Source organism: Echeneis naucrates, chromosome 18 (genome assembly GCF_900963305.1).
Source record: "Echeneis naucrates chromosome 18, fEcheNa1.1, whole genome shotgun sequence".
Taxonomy (NCBI): Eukaryota; Metazoa; Chordata; class Actinopteri; order Carangiformes; family Echeneidae; genus Echeneis; species Echeneis naucrates.
This window is the reverse complement of record NC_042528.1, coordinates 8,184,027-8,202,467: the sequence shown is the minus strand read 5'-3', so window position 1 is coordinate 8,202,467 and position 18,441 is coordinate 8,184,027. Positions and strand designations below refer to the sequence as shown.

At 41.2% G+C, this 18,441-nt stretch overlaps 1 protein-coding gene across 2 annotated transcripts in view; it reads left to right on the top strand.

Moving 5' to 3' along the window:
- Positions 1-18,032, top strand: part of adamtsl3 (ADAMTS-like 3) — a 74,559-nt gene extending 56,527 nt beyond the window's left edge. The window contains exons 3-15 of one of the 2 annotated variants that reach the window (XR_003842149.1): positions 1,129-1,256; positions 6,765-6,810; positions 7,167-7,403; positions 8,981-9,107; positions 9,651-9,725; positions 10,839-10,996; positions 12,628-12,739; positions 12,926-13,064; positions 13,178-13,228; positions 13,324-13,532; positions 14,411-14,558; positions 14,651-14,735; positions 17,898-18,032. Coding sequence is in view for 1 of the 2 variants with exons in the window: in XM_029526652.1 (XP_029382512.1) it covers positions 1,129-1,256; positions 6,765-6,810; positions 7,167-7,403; positions 8,981-9,107; positions 9,651-9,725; positions 10,839-10,996; positions 12,628-12,739; positions 12,926-13,064; positions 13,178-13,228; positions 13,324-13,528; positions 14,411-14,558; positions 14,651-14,739 (1,515 nt within the window). In the remaining variant the exon portion in view is untranslated. Of the gene's footprint in view, positions 1-1,128; positions 1,257-6,764; positions 6,811-7,166; positions 7,404-8,980; positions 9,108-9,650; positions 9,726-10,838; positions 10,997-12,627; positions 12,740-12,925; positions 13,065-13,177; positions 13,229-13,323; positions 13,533-14,410; positions 14,559-14,650; positions 14,740-17,897 lie in introns of those variants that run through there. The other variant, XM_029526652.1, reaches the window with a different exon arrangement.
- The last annotated feature ends 409 nt before the right edge of the window (positions 18,033-18,441 follow it).

Genomic DNA, 18,441 nt, shown 5'->3' with positions numbered 1-18,441 from the left:
CCCAGAATTAGTTCCAAGTTCCAAGTTCCAATTTAATATATATATATGTATATATATATATATATATATTGTCCAGGTTTTCATCTACTCAACAGGTATTGAAGCAGTTTTTCCTTCACTTCTTTCTCTTTGGCATTTTAAAAGTAGAAAACCTCCTTCACTGTGCTAAGCTCTAAGCTCTAAACTCTAAACTTATTACAGATAACAAAAGCAGGTATAGCCAGCAAAGCTCTCTAATGACATCCAGCCAGCTTTGCAAGCTCTGTATTTGTGGTGTTGTTCCTGTTTTAATTGGAATGTGACTCTTTTTTTCTGTGCTGTGAAACAGGAACTTGTAAACCTGTTTAACCGATTCCAGTCTAAATAAATAAATAGGATATAAAATAAAGAAATGCAATGGGTGCTGAGAAGAGTGAGGCAACTTAGCAAAACCAATGGGGATAAACAAACTGACACACTCACACACAGTCATAGATAACCCACATCACATGGCAGTGCCAGCCCTACAAATAAACATCCTGCTTACAGCAAGGTGAACCAGTCCAGCTGAATCTGCACTTGTGAATGTGAAAGGCATTGAGAAGAGATAGAAGCCCGGGGAGGATTCTCATTTTCTTGGCTGTCACTCCACATCTGAGATACACATTGTCCTTGCGCTTGAAAAATTCGTCTTCTCATAATATTGATGTTGGACCCCACAGAAATATTCATGCCTCTGTTGCCAAATACAGCAAAATACAATTAACGGAGTGGGGAGCACAAGTGAGACTTGAAGCTTCGGAAAGGACTAAAACTTAATTGCTTCCCCTTACCATCTGTCTTATTCTGTCACATGCGCTGCTATGCTTTTGGGATATTCCTCGGCCATATGAGGGAGGTAAAACGTTAAAGAGCCTATTTTTAACATGTACAGTTGTTTAAACAATCCAGCACAAAGATTGTACTTGTGTATTGCTCGGCACTATATATTTTATCTCAGCTACGATTGCCTCAGAGTGAAGGAGCTGATAGTGAATGGAGTGACAAAAGTGAAAAAGGGAACTGGAGATGCTCACACTGTCCATGACAGATCACATAAACTATGTGCTTCCTCTCTCCTTTCTCTGTGTCCCCTCCTCTGTTGTGCAGAGCTCGCGGACGGCCCGGTCAGAAGAGGACAGAGACACGCTGTGGGATGCCTGGGGCTCGTGGAGTGAATGCTCCCGTACCTGTGGAGGAGGAGCCTCGTACTCCCTTCGACGATGCCTCAGCTCCAAGTAATGCTTTCCACAGAAAAAGTATTTCAAAATCAGCACTGAATTACAACCATGAACTTGATTACATACACTCCAAATTAGGATGGTGGTGCCACGGAGAGTATTTAACATTGCCACTGTTGTCCAACTGGCATGCTCCTACTGTCCTCTACAACTTATGTCTGACATAATGTAATATGTATAATATGATATGACAGAAAGAACAATCACATTTTTGAGTAGGAGGCCTAGAGAGCTGCCCTGTAATAAATAAGTTTTACATCACACAAGGAGAATAGGCACTAAACTCAATGTATATAATTTTAAGTTAGTCTCATTGACCTTCAGATAAATAGAATCATCCCCTGGACAATTTGTAAGCATGTGTTCAAACACCATCCAAGGTAATCTCCTCTTTTAAAGAGCAAAGTCCTGACTTGGATTGGACTGTTTTCCATTAAAGTGCCATATCGTGGCTCTAAGATTCAAGAGGGGGAAGCAGGAAAGGGGGCCTTTTTCTCTTGCTCACAGCTGCTCTGCCAAATAAATCCAGACAGCGTCCCTAATAGTGTGAGTAAATCTCATCAATTGCTCTGTTCCCATGGGCTGTAATGGGAGGGCTCAAAATACATATGACTGGTCTGTGACTCTTAAATAGCCCTGAGAGGGTCACCTGAGATCACTTGTCCATCCACCTCCTAAAACTGCCATCTGAGCTTAAATCTTGAATTCATAAAGAACAGTAGGGGTTTGATTTTCAATATCGGCTCGGAAAGGTTTCATCACAAATCTGAGCGTAACAATACATGTCACTTTTAATCACTCTGGTCTGTGATAGAGTTCTCCGCAAGCAATGAGCCTACATTGGTTGGATTCCCGCTGCTCATCATCCTGGCTTAAACTGGAACTTGCACTCTGGACCTCTCTGTCCTTTCATTCCTCTGCCAAAGTCACCCATTTGGTGAGACTTCAGGCTAACCCAGTGGGCTTCAAGATTAAAGCTCTCGCCCAAGTGTTCTGGGCAAAGTGGCCAATTACAAATGGATTTGAGGAACAAGAGAAAAAAAATGAGACTGAAGGAGGGTATGTTTTCCATAGAAATGTTGTCACATTTATAGGCAGGGAAATAGCTGCAGGGTGACTTCACTGCATTCCTGTATTTTACAGTTCCCAGAAAGTATCGCTCACACAGTAAAGGTAGCCAGTCAGCCTTGCTGCTAAAGTCACCTCAGCTTCGCTGATGGGGCCTCAGAGGGAGAAAGAGCAGTGACAGGAGCAGGCGGTGAGATCATAAAACAATGCAACTGTCCAAAAAGCTCACTGACAAAACAGCGCAGATCATACTTGAGGTCAACTGAAATGCATTACAAGGTGCTTCTAGTGCTCCATCAGCATGAATCCATCTGCGCTGGCACTGGAGAACCAGGCTGAGAAGCATAAGACTGTCAAAAACCTCAAACTCATAGTGACAGGCTCCCCTTCCCCACCCTTTACTGCACTGTAAACACTGAGGTCAATGGCTTTTTGAGGAGTTCATTTCATGATATCAGCAGCTGCCATTTCTCTCTGCTTGCCCAGAAATTTTTGGTCAGGCAAACCTCAGATTGCTACTGGCTGTAAAAGCAATTGACGTTTTAAGAGGTGTTTGGGGTTTGAGCTCCATGTGGGATGTCAGGAGCGTATGTACGTGTAGACATACAAGCCCATGTAAGCCCCGGCAGAGATGTTTACAAACTTGTGTGTTCTTTGGCAATGGCAGTTAAGCATTGGGTCCTTGGCCCTCCATCCAACCTCATCCCACCTCATCCCACCTCACCCTGCTATTGCGTGGGACTGAGCGCACAGTCGCCTGGCCCCGGGTGGCAGATCAAACAGCATTATTAAAAGGCACTACACAAGGCCCCTTGTGTGTGTGTGTGTGACTCTTTGGAAGGAGACTCTGGAAACAGGCCTGCAACACCCTCCGAACTAATACCGCTCCAACTCTCTGACCTTTAAACACACACATATGCACAAAGGCCCCGCCGCTACTGCAAAAAGTGCTCGACAACCTCTCAAATGGGCACATGCAAAGTACAGACTAAACACAGATTGCCTGGCCCTCATTAGTCCCACCCGCACCACAAACTTCACTAGATCCCAAGCTCCATTATTAACAACAGCATCGCTGGTTTGAGGCAAGTGTGGACATATAGATTGGGTGTGATGGCAAGAGAAAGCGCTGCTCATGCATTGCCGACATCTTAGATATTAGTCTTTTTGGCTCTTTTAACTTTGTTTGTGTTTTGTTTAAATAAGTGGAAGTTAGTTGGAGTCATGCATCTCAGTGGGAACCGTCCACCGTCAGAGAATAAAGATGAGCAGTCAGAGAAGTGGAAAGGAACCAGTTAACCAGCTACAAGAGGCTTTGCATTCCTGATGAGGATGTTTTTAATACTCACTGGGTCATCGATTTGGTGAAATTACTGGCAATGACGTTAAATATCTGTGGTGTCCTGGAATTTCACCGATGGCATGCCACAGCTGTGTTGAGGGTCTACGTTTAAAGGCTTTGGTCGTTAAAAGTGAATTTTCTCCAGGCCAATGAATTGTCTAATTACCCTGCGCCTGGCACCATAGTTATGTCTGTGACGTTACAGTATTAGGCACCAGTCACTGTGTGGCCTGAGCAGGCTTGGTACTGTAGAGAAAGCACCACCCTTTCTCTACAGAACCAAGCCTGTGTCTCACTGACTAAACTAACTAAAACTATGAAAAGGCATCTTTGAAAACAAAGACGTGAGCCTGAAAGAAAGTCTCACGCCTTTGCTCATAAACTGAAGCAGCATTTCATCAGATGAGAGGCATGGATATAAAGTTCTTGAGTGGGACACCAATGTGTGGAACAGTAATCATAACAGGGCTGTTGAAACGTTTATCAAAACCAAGTATAACAACTTCAAAGAGCTGCTGAAGGAAAAACAGCACAGTACATATGTGTCATCCTCTGACGCATTGGTAGTAGCGTATAGTCTAATTGTGTGAGTGCAAAGAGACAGACAGTGGATTGCTTAAATAAAAGTTTATCTTCTCAGGAGCATAAATATGCTCAGATTTTCTTGCACTCAATCTAATATGTAAAGTTGTCATAGAGCTGAGGGACCAGGGTCCAAAATGGAAAATCCTAGTCCTCTATGGAATATGATTTTGTGTGATACACTTCATGCCAATTTTTTTTTTTTTTTTTTTTTTTTTCAAATGCTGTGTGATTTAATTTCTATTGTTCCTATGGGTAGAGGAAAAAATGCTGCCTAAAGGACAAAGTTTGCTAAGAAATCACAAAACCATCAGGGTTAATGATTAGGAGTATATTAATATCTCCTGGAAAAAGTCTACAGTACTATGGTAAATAGTTTAAAAGTAATGGCCAGAGGTTTGGTTAAGGAGAAATTCAGCCTGATAGTGGAGGAGAAAGGGCAGATAATGACCACTGAAATCATGGTGAACAGCCCCGTGGGGGCCATGAATATTTTAAAATGCAGAGCAGTTCAGACCAGTGGTTTTTGGGAAATTTCAGTTTACGGCGGACCGACAAGCAAGGACAAGAAGTGCCTTTTTCTAATGTTGCTTCATCTTTTTCTACTTTGCCTTTTGAGATGTTCTGAATGTTCCCAGTGTTCCCAAACTGATCAATAGCAGAGCTCACAGGATCAGCATATTTTAGGCATTACTAAACAGCCACATCTTCATTTGCGTACTTGCACAAGTGTATCAATATTATGACAAAGGTTATGGAGCCATGCTTGCAATTACTTCCAATCTAGCACGAAGAGTTGATGACATATATATGGACATTATAAGCCAGACAAATTTCAATGCGTATCCAGCATTATAAGACGTTATTACTGTGAATTTTTCATGGTTACAGTAGATTTTAGTTCTTGTCTGAACTAGAAGAAGAAGAAAAGAGCTGGGTCATAGTCCATGAGTTATGTCCTATGTGCTTCAGAAATGTTGATATTTTAACCAAGTTGTTTTTCCCTACCCTTTGATGACGCCATGATGAGTCCCGAGTCCGGTGCCCTGCTTTTGCTTAGCCTCCACTATGTTGCTTCCAAAGTCAAGAGGAAATGAAAAGGGAAATTCATTTTATTCTCTTTGCCTGCTTTTTTTAATGTTGAGATTATATATTGCTCATTTTGGCACAATTTTCCACACAGATTCAGATCTTTACTACCTGTCTTTCAACTCTTGGTTTTTGAAAGTGTCCTGTTTGGGTTCTAGCCCCATGACCTGCTGTTTTACTTGGCAGGGAAAACTGTCTGAATTTGTCACAGGGTTTAATGTTCTTGCCATGCCACACGTTCCATATTCACTCTTCCTGCTTTCAGGAACAATATTGTAAAACTCCTTAAGACCTTGTTCATCTGCGAGTCCAAATTCTGTGATGTTGCCTCCAATCATGATTCCAGATTAGCTAAGGGCTCATGACACTGGAATTCCTCTTAAGTTTCCAAATTCAAAAAAGTATCCTTTGATTAGTTTCCACCGGGGTCTTGGATAATTGGCCTATCATAGTCACCATCAATGGTTTATCATCACTCGGCATCAAAAGAATCCTAATTTTCAGTAAGTGGTTAGCTCTGTAATTTGGACACAGAACCATCAGACTGTCATACACAGAGTAATGATCCAGACAGTTCCAATCTGTTAAACAGGCACAGACTGAAGGCTTTGGTGTGTCTGCTTTACTATTGTGTGTGTGGTACTGCTGGTTTATAAGGCATTTGTTTAAACACTATCTCAAATCGGGGGCTGTTATCATGCTTTCAGTACCTGTTAAATCTTCTTTTCCTTTCTTAACCTTTTTATTCGCTCAGACTTTCTTCAACTTTCTTAGTTTTTTGTTTCTCATTTTATTTCAAGTAAGTGAAATTAGATAGAAATTAATAGTTTGCCTTTAAATTTTAAGTTCATGGTCAAATGCCAACAGTAGAAATTATAGCAAACATCATAAAACATCAAAAGACTTGTTCTTTTTTCTTATTTTAATGCAAAGTTAATAACCTCAAAAAGCGACACAGAATAGAACAATGGTCTTTGTAATCAAGATGCAAATGTTATAAAACAAAATCTGATTAATTTGCTTCTACTGGATTTATAGACTGAAGTCTGTGCCCATGAAAGTTCTACAATAAAGCCAATAAAAAGGGAAACAAAACCTGATTACAATTAGTTGATTAATTAATTATGCCGTTATTTATAAATGTCATTCCCATACAAAGTGCAATAACCAGTTTTAACTTTGGTGTTGATGTAAAGTCAGACTGTGTGAATTAGACTTGAAATCTGAACACTTTACTGATCCATGTTTGTGCCTTGCCAAACCATCACTGAAGGAATGCATGGACTGCTCAGCAAGTTCAAAAATATAATGAGAGTCAATGGTGAAAAAAAATCTGCCAACAGGTCACCAGTGTGCATTGTGGTTTGTTTTATCTTCCACTCCTTAAGTCAGTTCACCCAGATTTTCATTTTTTTCTTCTTCAGGACCTGTGAAGGACAAAATATCAAATATCGCACATGCAGTAATGTGGTAAGTTTAACAAACTCATCTTTATGTAATGAATGTCCATAGAGCTTTCAAGTAGTTTTGTTTTGAGATAAATCCATGGAAAATTCTGATTGAGAAGTCAGTGTGGTGGAACTGTGAAAATATTACCAGGATTTCTGGTTAATGGGTGTAATTTTATGTTCTCGAATTCTGGTGGTTGAGAGAAAGTGAGAAGTTGTTGGGGGAAACATCACAACGCTTTGTTTTCATTTAATGTGCTATTCGCATGCAGTAATAACTGTGTCGACCGCCAGGATTTCTGTCATGTTGCACACCCCATCAAGTGAGCATGCAGATTAGAAAAACAACCAAAATATCCTTGCCCGTGTTACCCTCAGGACTGCCCTCCAGAGGCTGGCGATTTCCGTGCACAGCAGTGTTCGGCTCATGCAGATGTTCGATACCAGGGTCAATTCCATGAGTGGCTACCCGTGTACAATGACCCGGACAACCCCTGTGCTCTGAAATGCAAAGCCAAGGGAACCGGCCTTGTGGTGGAGCTGGCGCCCAAGGTGCTGGATGGGACTCGCTGTTACACTGAGTCCCTGGACATGTGTATCAGTGGACTCTGCCAGGTAGGAGACTGATACAGAGACCTTTGTTTTGTTCCGCCGATGAACACAAATCAAAACAGACACGAGATTCAGATAATTTTCGTATTTTCAAAAAAGTATTTTGCAGAGTACAGTCACATACTAACATGTGAGTGACCACAGGCTTCAATTAAACTGATGGCAGTCTGGGAAAACATAAAGAGGAATATGAAGTGCATATGGAGCATTTATGCTGCCTGATAGAAGAAAAGCTTTCAAGGAACCAAACATCTGGCTTCAGCAGATGCTAACCCTTCAAAACATTTTTAACATTTTATTTTTTAAAATATAAATTCTTAAAAATAGAATACTTATTTAAATGTCAATGTGTAGTTGCAGATTCACAAGTGGTGGCATTAGAGTGGATTTAAATGCAAGAGCTAATGAAATGCACCAAGTTCATGATCCAGCCCACGAGTTTTCCAAAGCCGTTAATATATTATTACATGAACACTGGAGTCAGAGCATTGCCATCTTTGAACTTTATATATAAAATGTCCTGGCTGTGATTAATTGTCCAAAGTAATTAATTGGTCGACGTCCACTATAAACAAAAATGAAAGAGTTAAGACACAATAGCAGTAATCTTTTATACTGTTGCTCTTTGTACTGAAATATAGGCCAGGGGCATGGAGAGGGAGGGCCAGTGGCCTCTTGGCTGGAGCGTACCCAGACTCAGCCTCATGGCTGGAGCTTGAATGATTGGAAGCTGTCACTGTGGCAAAGTTTGTCCACAGACTGACAGACATAAACAACTGTGAAATTAGTCAAAACCGCTTCTGTGGCAGCTCCTGCTAGAGTAGGTGTCTCACAGACCACATTTGATGACACACACACGCACACATGCACACACCAACATTATGGGCTTCACTTTTGTGGCTCGTAATAAATCCACGAAAACACAGTAGGTTGACTTCTGTTAACACCTTGCCATCTGCTTCACAAATGAATAGCCAATGAGAATAATAGTTGGGACAAGGCCTGACTGACAGTACAGGAAATAGCTTTGAATACATTTTTTCCCAGTTGAATGAAATACATCCCAAAGCATTGTGTGCGCAGAGACACACATGGATTTTAATGCACTCTTTTACCAGGCTTAGAATCACACTGTGGTTTTTGGTTTTTCTTACTGACAGAAATTGCAAAAAACTCCATCAATCAACAATGGTTGGTGGCAGATAACATTTAATAGAAAACAGTGGGAAACATTTTTATACCGTGATTGTCTCGAAGGGGATGTTTCATGCTATTCTAATAGTACAAATAACAGATGTGGCACGAACAAAATCATAAACCAGAGGGTTGTTTGGATCATTTGATTATAACATTAACATGGTACGATGAAGAAAAACAAGGTCTAACAGAACCAGCATGTGTACTTTTACTGGGACGTGTTTTCATTTTTCCTCAAATTTCCTCTGTTCGTTTTATATTTTTGCATTAGAATTTAATAGAGATTCATGTATAATCTTTTCTGAAAGCTTAAAGTTCTGAAGGCAGATCTGTCCAGAAATCACATTGCTTACTGAGTCCCGGGTTTTGTTTTTTTGTTGCAGATTGTAGGTTGTGATCATGAGCTGGGAAGCACAGCAAAGGAGGACAACTGTGGCGTCTGTAATGGAGATGGCTCATCCTGCCGACTTGTGCGAGGACACTTCAAATCCCAGCATGCTTCTGGGAAAAGTAGGGTCCTCGCTCAAACAACACAATTGCTTCTTTACTTTTAAACCAAGTCGAAATGAGACTCCACTGGTTTTCCACATTAAAATCAGTCAACTGGTCAGAAGGAGCAATGTTGAGGTTGTGTCCCCTTTTGAAAAACTGATATTTCTCAGTGAGCTTGGCTTCAGCTCATCTTTCTAAATTCAGAAGTTACAAACTGTGGACTTGAGTTTAAAGACATGAGCATTTACTTATTGCACAAGTTCGAATTAAAGATGCTATTAACTTGCATTTCGGAAATCCTTGCATTTAGTTTTTTGAAAGTGTATCCACATTACACTGACTACAAGGCAGACTATCTTGGCGTCTGCTGTTAAGGATATTTAGTGCAATACTAAAACAATACAGTGGCTTCTGCTTTACTTTGTGCACAACAAACCAGTGTGTAGTTGAATGTGCTTTTGCTTGTATTACGATATGGTTTCATTGCATTTCTTTAGGCACTAATTAGATACATCCTCATGGTATCTCTTTCTCTCTCTCTGTCTGTCTGTCACACTGAAGCTGAGGATACAGTTGTCGTCATCCCCTTCAAGAGTCGTCACGTACGTCTGGTTCTAAAAGGCCCGGATCACTTGTGTAAGTCCTGGTAGGTCCAGGGTGCCCTCCCATCCAAAGCAGTTAAATATGATATTTATATGCGGCAATGATTTTTTTTTTTTTTTTTTTGCCAAATCCTTATCTTCACCCTCCACCTTCTGCAGCGGGGGCATCCAGAGTCGCTCTGTGTCCTGTGAAGAGGAATATATGCAGAAAAAAAGTTTTACTGCAGTTTGTGTGATGTTTGATGCAAAATTAATATAATATTTTTGTTATACACATTGTTCTTATCCTCTCATAAACATTTTTAGTAAATTTTTAGTAAATTTCATCCAAGTAACAATCCACGATTTAACTTTATTCTTAATAATTGTCATATGTTATTTTGGGATCTCTCATAAAGCTCAGAACAGCAACAATAAGCAGAAGCGGTATTTGTTTCTCCGCTCCACTCTGAGGAGACACAAAATGTCCAACAGATATGACTGATGTCAAAATGCTGGCATCAAACTGCCCACTTAATCAAATAGATAAAAAAAATGTTCCGTCTCTGTACCTATCAATTGTTCCACAGTTATTTTACAGATCCCTCCGTCAGCCAGGCTGAAAGGACTCAGTTTTCTGAATGGACAGATTTTTCATGAAATAATCCCCCTGCTTCTTTTTGGCTGAAGGCACTTAAATTGTAACCATCTGTGGACAAATGATGACGACTGCTGGTTACTGCTTGTGTTTCCCCCCTGCTGTTGTTTTTGTCTAACTATCTTAGCCGGAGTCACACGAGACCTTGTTAGGCCAAAGTTGAAGTGAGGTCAAACAGTGGAAAAGATCACTGTAGGGCTGGCCTGCCTGCAGACCTACAGGAGTCTCCTGACAGTGCCAAAGTAGTTTTCTTTGCTTCCAAACCCCACAGCTGGTCCGCGTTCTTTGTTTGTAACTGAATCAGACTGAAGACCTAAGATAAATGAAAATCATCCTTTGGGTATCAGGAGATTTGACATTTAATTGAAATGTATACAAAAATGATACTGATAAATCAAACTTAATGGTGGCTTTTGAGAATCACTGGCAGAAACCTCCTGTGCCTGTTTCCTCATTCTGAACCATGATGTGTCCGTTGTGCTGTAGCTGTCTGCTCTGTTTCCTCTCCAGATGTGGAGAGTAAGACGCTACAAGGGCTGAAAGGTGAACTGGTCTTAGATGCATCAGGGCAGTACCACCTGGAGAACACCACCTTGGACTACCAGAAACTTTCTGACAAGGAGATCCTGAGAATCACTGGCCCACTTGGAGCCGACTTCACTATCAAAGTAAGAGCTTTAATACATCAGTGTCAGTGTTGCACTAAAGTTGTAAAAGTGGGGAAGCCACACAAGACTTTATATGACAAGTTAGTCCCTCATCTTTATGGCTCTGGTTCTTGATCACCAGCTGGGTTGAGAAAATCCTGTGTGCTACCTGCCCAGCACCAAACAGCAAGATAGCCAGAGCCAGATATGAGAAGGTGGAACCAGACCAGAAGTAGATGAGCGACTCACCAAATCAGTGCTAACTTGACCTACAGTAACTACTGGGTGTGTTTATCAGCAACTGTTTGCCAACAAATTGCATTAAAAAGTCAATTTCTGCCTTATGTTTTAAATAAATCCAGCTACCTTTAGACTGCTGGTAGAGGTAGGAGAGCAGCTGGTCTTTCGACTTTAGACTGCTTTGCAGTCATCACTCCTCTGAACAGCGATACTTTTGCTGTCTCTTCAGCATGTCAACTTAAAAATTCATTTTAATTTTTTACAATTCAAAGCTCTGAAATCCATGCGCTTCAGGGAACCTCCACTCTGATAAGTTTGTGTTTCCACAAACTCCTGGTGAACTCGTGCAAGTCATGTAGAGTTCAAACCAAGATTTGATTTCACTTTCGATTTAGAGTTTTTTTAGGTTTTGAAATATCAAAATCAGAGGATGTGTATCCTAATTAAATATTTTTATTTTTATTTTTTTAACTTTGTGACGACACAATGGCTCCAAAATCTTCACAAATCCATACGCACTCATTCTCAGACTAGGACCAGAGGGTGGAGATTATACAGGCCTCAGAACAGGGAAACGTCTGTAAAAACTTCCACCCTCATCAACATGAGTCCAGAACAGACAATAAATAGGAAGTGAGGAGACAGAAATCTGAGTCTGTAATTGCATAATTTTCTAATCTGTTACCAGGCAGACGGCCATCTTATATCACAGCAATGGCAAAAGTTTTGGGCAAATGGAAAGTTATTGTAAAAAGTCTTTCCACTGTAAACACATAAATGTGAATGTGTAGGAGTAAAGTTTGATTTATGCATCTCATAGGTGTAATCTGTTTATCATATCCATATGATGTTTGCTTGTATATTTTTGAAACTTTCCACAATCCCTTCAGCACAAATACCAGCAAAGCACACACACATGGTCTAATATCTATTGATCTAATTGCTATTCAGTATTTAAGTGAAACACTTAGAAATAGTCTGCTTTCACACAGGAAATAATGAATCACTTCCTGAGATTTATCCTGCTTGTAGATGTGTTTGAGATTTGAATGTCTAAAGCTGACATTTCAGGTCACTCAGGATCAAATTCTTCCGACGTCTTGTGTGAAAAAGAGCACTTTTAAATTGGTTCCAGTGTTTTTCAGTCATCCATTTGCAGTGTCCCAGAACAAAGCTACTTTTATTTCATCTCCATTAGAGTTTTCCCTCATTCTGACATCTGGACTTTTACAATTTATATTGATGTTGTCGAAGGAGATGACTAAAGAATATCAAGCAGTACTTATTTGTTATTCAAAAGAGGAATGAAACCGGCCTTTCTTTTGTTTGTTTTTTTAATTGTTGTGGTATTTCTACTTAAAGAAATGGTCAAAAACTCAAAATTGTTCATTCCCTAAACAATGTTTCTGTAGGTCCAGTTTGCCAGTGGAGCAGACAGTTTGATCCAGTACATCTACTACCAGCCGATCATCCACCGCTGGAGAGAGACTGACTTCTTTCCTTGCTCTGTCACATGTGGTGGAGGTAGGAGAGCAGTTGGACTTTGGACTTGATGATATCAGTGTTTTCCACCACCTGTTTGAAATCCGTGATGCTGGAAGGTTTCCCCTTTTTGCAAATACTGAACATTTGATCAGAGCAGCTGTTCCAGTTTACAATCAGTGTGAGGTCTATTGTTGTTGGGGATGTGTAATCTTTTCTTGGTCGTAGGTTACCAGCTGACCTCAGCAGAATGCTTTGACCTTCGGACTGGCCGGGTGGTTGTGGATCAGTATTGCCATTATTACCCAGAGAACGTCAAACCTAAACCCAAACTGCAGGAGTGCAACATGGAGCCATGCCTGGCAAGGTTAGAGACCAGACCTCTGAACTGGACAAACACTTGAAATTAGGTCTATATTTACAATGTGTCTGCAGCATATTGTATGAATTTACATACTCAACCTATGTTGATTCTTTTAGCGATGGCTACAAGCAAATTATGCCATATGACCTCTACCACCCCCTGCCCAGGTATGTACTCAACTAATGCGAGATGAAATAGTGACTCTGACATCTACCGGTATGCATCCATCTCTTCGTGACATATGACATTTTTGCAATGCCAGATGGGAGAGCAGTCCCTGGACTGCCTGCTCCACCTCCTGTGGTGGGGGCATCCAGAGTCGCTCAGTGTCCTGTGTGGAGGAAGACATGCAGGGAACCATCACGCCCACTGAGGAGTGGAAATGTCTCTACTCTCCAAAGACAGCTATCCTGCAGCCCTGCAACACCTTCGACTGCCCCACCTGGCTGGCCCAGGAGTGGTCACCCGTAGGTGCTCCTTGTTAATCTGTTTTAGAGCATTCGAGTTGAACGTTTTTTGTTTTTTTGTTTTTTTTGTTGTTGTTTTTGTTTTTTTGGAAGGGGGGAGGTGCTACAGAGCAACACAAAATTACAAATGTTGAGAAAGTTCAGCAAAAAATGTAGAGTGAGATGTTTGTTTCCTTTGGTTGCCTGCAGCCTGCTATGGTGGATCTTAATTAACCCTGGAGGTTATAATTAAAGCAACAAAAAACAAACAGAATTTATTCTCTTACATGGGGAGCAGAAACATTCTCACTGCACAGCCTGTCCTCTGATTCAGTCACCTGCTAACCCTGCTCCAACTGTCTTTTACCACCCTTGCCTTTGAACACACCATCCAAAACATACAAATCTTTGATGAAAACCTTAAAGTCAACAGCACATATGGAGTTCTTTAACTTACTGTGTGCTATTCACCATCCAGGATGGTGTCTGTGGCTCAATCTGACTCCCCTGGTTAGCATGCTTACTTCACAGAGCAGCAGTCAATGCCCCATATGACTTGTTTTTGATTCGATTTGATTTTTGTACCACACCACTCATATGGTAGAAGTAGAGACCCAGGGAGTCAGATTTGTAACCTAAACACCTGGGATGCTGTTTACCTAACACATTCTTTCTTTGCCTTTGAATGCTTGTTGTGGCAGAGGACAGACAGAGTTCCCTCCTGAGCAGCAAGCTTTTGGTGGTCTCTTTCCTTTCTTGCCTGAAGTCAAAAGCAAAGACTTTCTGTTCAGCACAAGTCGAGTTGTTGTCCAAGGAGCAGCACTGGATACGTTTGTCTGTCTGCACATGCCAACATTAGCAGCTGATGAAGTATGAATAGATTATTTCTTCTGTCATCACCAGTGCACGGTGACGTGCGGTCAGGGCCTGCGCTACAGGGTGGTGTTGTGCATCGATCACAGGGGACTACATGCTGGCGGCTGCAACCCCACCACCAAACCCCACATCAAGGAGGAGTGCCTGGTGACTGTGCCCTGCTACAAGTCAATAGGTTAGCTGGGGAACTTTGTCATTGCCAGACATAAAGTAGTTTTTCTCTTGATGATGTTAAACCTTTGTTTTTTCTGGGTGAACGTGCTCCAGAAACGCTTCCAGTTGAGGCAAAGCCTGTGTGGCATAAGCAGGCCATAGAGCTGGAGGAGGAGATCACTGTGACCGAGGAGCCAACGTAAGTATCACTCGCATACATGGGGAAAGGATCATGAGGTAATCAGGCTGGCTTTATTTCTCTTTGTTGTTTGACTGGTAAGAATAACCTACAAGTCACTCTTTAAAATATTCTACAATTCTGTTGTCTTGAGTTTTGAAAGACAGTCCATAAAAAAAAAATTGAAATACTGGCACTCAAACCATATTCTTCTAAAGTCCAGCCTATGTACTGGATTTCTTTTTCCAAAGTTTTTCTGAATCCCAACCAACATCACATAGTCTGTTTGGAAGCTCAGCGAGGCGAATATTGTTGCTACTTAAACTATACAGGCCTCTTAAGGTTCGCAACGCAGAAAAATCTGGGAAATTTTACAGCATTCATTTCCCCTTTTAAGGGATTACTGTCACTCTGCAGGGGTAAAGAAGTAAAAGTCAGAACTCAGATCCACAGTTTTAACAACAATTTTCACAGTCCAGAGCTTAAGATATACCTGCAGGTAAAATTGAAGTAGACAGGACCCGGTGCTGCCAAGAAAACCACCACTGTATTGTGACTGTGTTCGTGTCAGCTGCCATTTACATCAACTTGGAGTCAGAAGGTAGAGCCATAGGCCCGATTTGTAGTGACACCTTTCAGAATGCTAACCAGTTTGAGTGATGCTCACACATTTTTGAATACCATGTGACTGTCCCACGTGAGAGCAGAAAAGTTGGCTAGGAAGGGAAGAAGAATTCACCCCTGCTAAAAGTAGATGTCCTCTGATGTTTGAATGAATCTCTGCATTGTCAGGTAGTTGGCTGTACTAAGTAATTTAAGGTAAGAGGGAAGCTGAATGTGAAGAAGAAAAGACTTATTTTTGGAAACCACTGGACTGTTCGGTCACTAGCCACCAGCATTACCTCAGCTGAGCCTCAGATGTTCCAGATGTTTCTGCCCCACATATCAACTAATAAAGGCTGTCCTATGAAGATGGACAGCTTCTGGATTGTGCCCAGTGGCTTGCATGCCTTGTATTAGCGACCATGTTAGCCAGTTGACAACATCTGTTGCTTTGACTTATCTTTGGAGCACGCGTTGGGAAGCGAGAGAGAAAGAGAAGTGCCAAAACATATGAATTGGGGTTGAATGCAAAAAAGCACGTCGATCCCCCCCAAAAGCACATAAATATGTGTATAATACATAGTCATTCACAAGCCAACAGCAATATCTGCCTACCATATGGGGCCAGGTTACGGATGTGAGAGGAAAGAGAAGGAAATTCCTGTGTTAGACTTATTGCACCTCCATTGCCAGGCCTTATGCCTCCCCTGAACCATCACTGTGCAACTGCTTGAAAAATTAAACCCTTTCTTTTTTTTTCATCTCACCACTACTATGAGTAAATAAAATATTTCCATCGATGGAAATTTAATTGATATAATTAGAATGAGGCTTTTGGCGGATTTTACAGAAGTGCATTGTTTCCTTCCATGAATGAAATCGAGATTGTTTTTGAACTGACAGATGTACTTTAACTGTGCATGAAGATAAACATTTCTGTGGCTGTTGACTTTGTTTTTCTTGCTTCAGGGTTGAACTGCCAATGATTCATTTGTTTGTCCAAAACACAATGAATCCTTGAGCTCTCATAAAGAGCCACATTTGCTGTAATTACGAGCTCTTTATTGAGGTATCTTATAAAGCAGCAGGGTGTGCTTGTGTTGTTGTAAGACTTCTCAATTGAAGAACGCTGCACAGTGGTGCACGCTGCTCTTGTTAGTGTCACCTTTATGATGCACATGATCATATAAAGCAGGCTGCAGAAAACTGAATGTATTATATAAAATGCATTTTATTTTATAAGAGTGCAGTCACTGGAATATTTCCACTCTGGTAAAGAATGAGCAAGAGAAAAAAAATCTGTTTTTACAGCTGGCACTATATGTAAAACACTCAGTCTTTAAGAGCCCGTGAAAGGAGCCACACAGGTACACTGTGGTAAAAGATATTGAGGTGGGAATAACACATTTTCCAGAGTTATTATTATTGTTTATGTTTTATGGTTTTTCACTCAACATGGTCTGTGTTTATTTCAGTGTTGTCAATTCAGCTAGTAGTTGTGGTGTGAAAGATTTCTTTGCACCAGCAACAATGTCTTGAAAATCCTAAACTTTATTAGCTTGAGGAAAGCATTAGTGATTGAGTGTGACAGCCAATGGATGGTGTAAACATCAGCGCTACCATTTAACAGCCTGTAGTAATGAGGAGATGCATAACTGACGATAATGGAAACAAGGGTGTAAATGACAAAACAAAGGCTCTTGTACAAAGGAACAAATGACGGCATCATGTTCTGCTGCTTTCAACTCACGCTATCTGCTGTCACCTGCGGGGAAATGTGTCATGGTGTCCACAGAGTTGCACAAATGCGGTTTCATCTTTATATTTCCATATTGTGATAAGGGTTAGGTCCTCCCTTGTGGTATCAGTCCATGAGCAGTTAATGAATCCAAGGCTGGCATCGAACAGTCCCTATGATCTCAAACACCACCTCTAAACATCATTGGAAAATAATGAAACACAGCATGATGTAGATTTCTTCTCCTTCATCCTTCAAATAACTAAGCCTTTAATTTCAGCCTGTGGTTTTTATGTGTGCTCCCCACAGTGTTTGATTTCCATTAAGAATGCCAATTAAATCTGACAATCAAAAAGCATTCTAACATCTTTCCGTCTCACACTTGAAAACTATAAAAATGGTGGCAGGGCAGTTTCTGGGTCCTAATTCTGACGCCTTCAGGCATTCATGAACAACGGTGATCTCAGTATTTCCTTCTCTGATCCATTCTTTGAGATGAAGGAGGATGCGCATGAAAGCCATTTATCCAAGAATGGATGGGCCTAAGTCTTCACAGCTGTTCAATTACCCACAGCGGGGTAGATACTAAGTCCTTAGTAAGTTTATGAACTTTGCAGTAAATGCCTAAAATTGGTACACAGGGAGAATATTAAAAACCTGTGACTTTGATGCACTGCTGAGGCCTAACCAGTCTTTATTAAAGCGAACTGTGACTGCGTTCCAAAGTGTACTCGTATTGGTATGTGAAGAATATTCCATGTCTTAGCAGCATGTTGTTTATTTTAATATGTCTGTGATGAATCTCTGTGCCCACTCAAAGAACTCCTCTCATTTTCGTCCAGTTTCATCCCTGGTCCCTGGCAGCCCTGCAGCAGGACGTGCGGCGCCGGAGCCCAGCACAGAACTGTGAAGTGCCAGGTGTTGCTGTCCTTCTCCCAGACTGTTGCTGACCTGCCCGATGATGAATGTGATGGGGTCAAACCTGCAACAAGTCAACCCTGCTATCTTACTCCATGTTCTGGTGTTTTGGGTGAAGGGAAAAAAAGAAATGAGGAGGGGGAGGAAAAAGAAGAAAAGGAGGCGGAGGGGGAGGCTGAGACACCTGAAAGAGAGGAACTGCATGACTGGGAATATGAAGGGTTTACGGAGTGCTCAGAGAGTTGTGGTGGAGGTATGGATTATTACTGCCCCTCTCAGAACTTGCACCAGAGGAACTATAAGTGATAACTAACATCAGGGTGATTTATCTTGCAGAACTAATGGCAGTCCATATAAACAATATTTAATTTCAGTCTGGACCAAAGTGGACCTACCAATTCCACACTGATATTGGCATCTAATATTAAATCTCCAACAGGTTATTTACACAGAAAAAAAATATGTTTT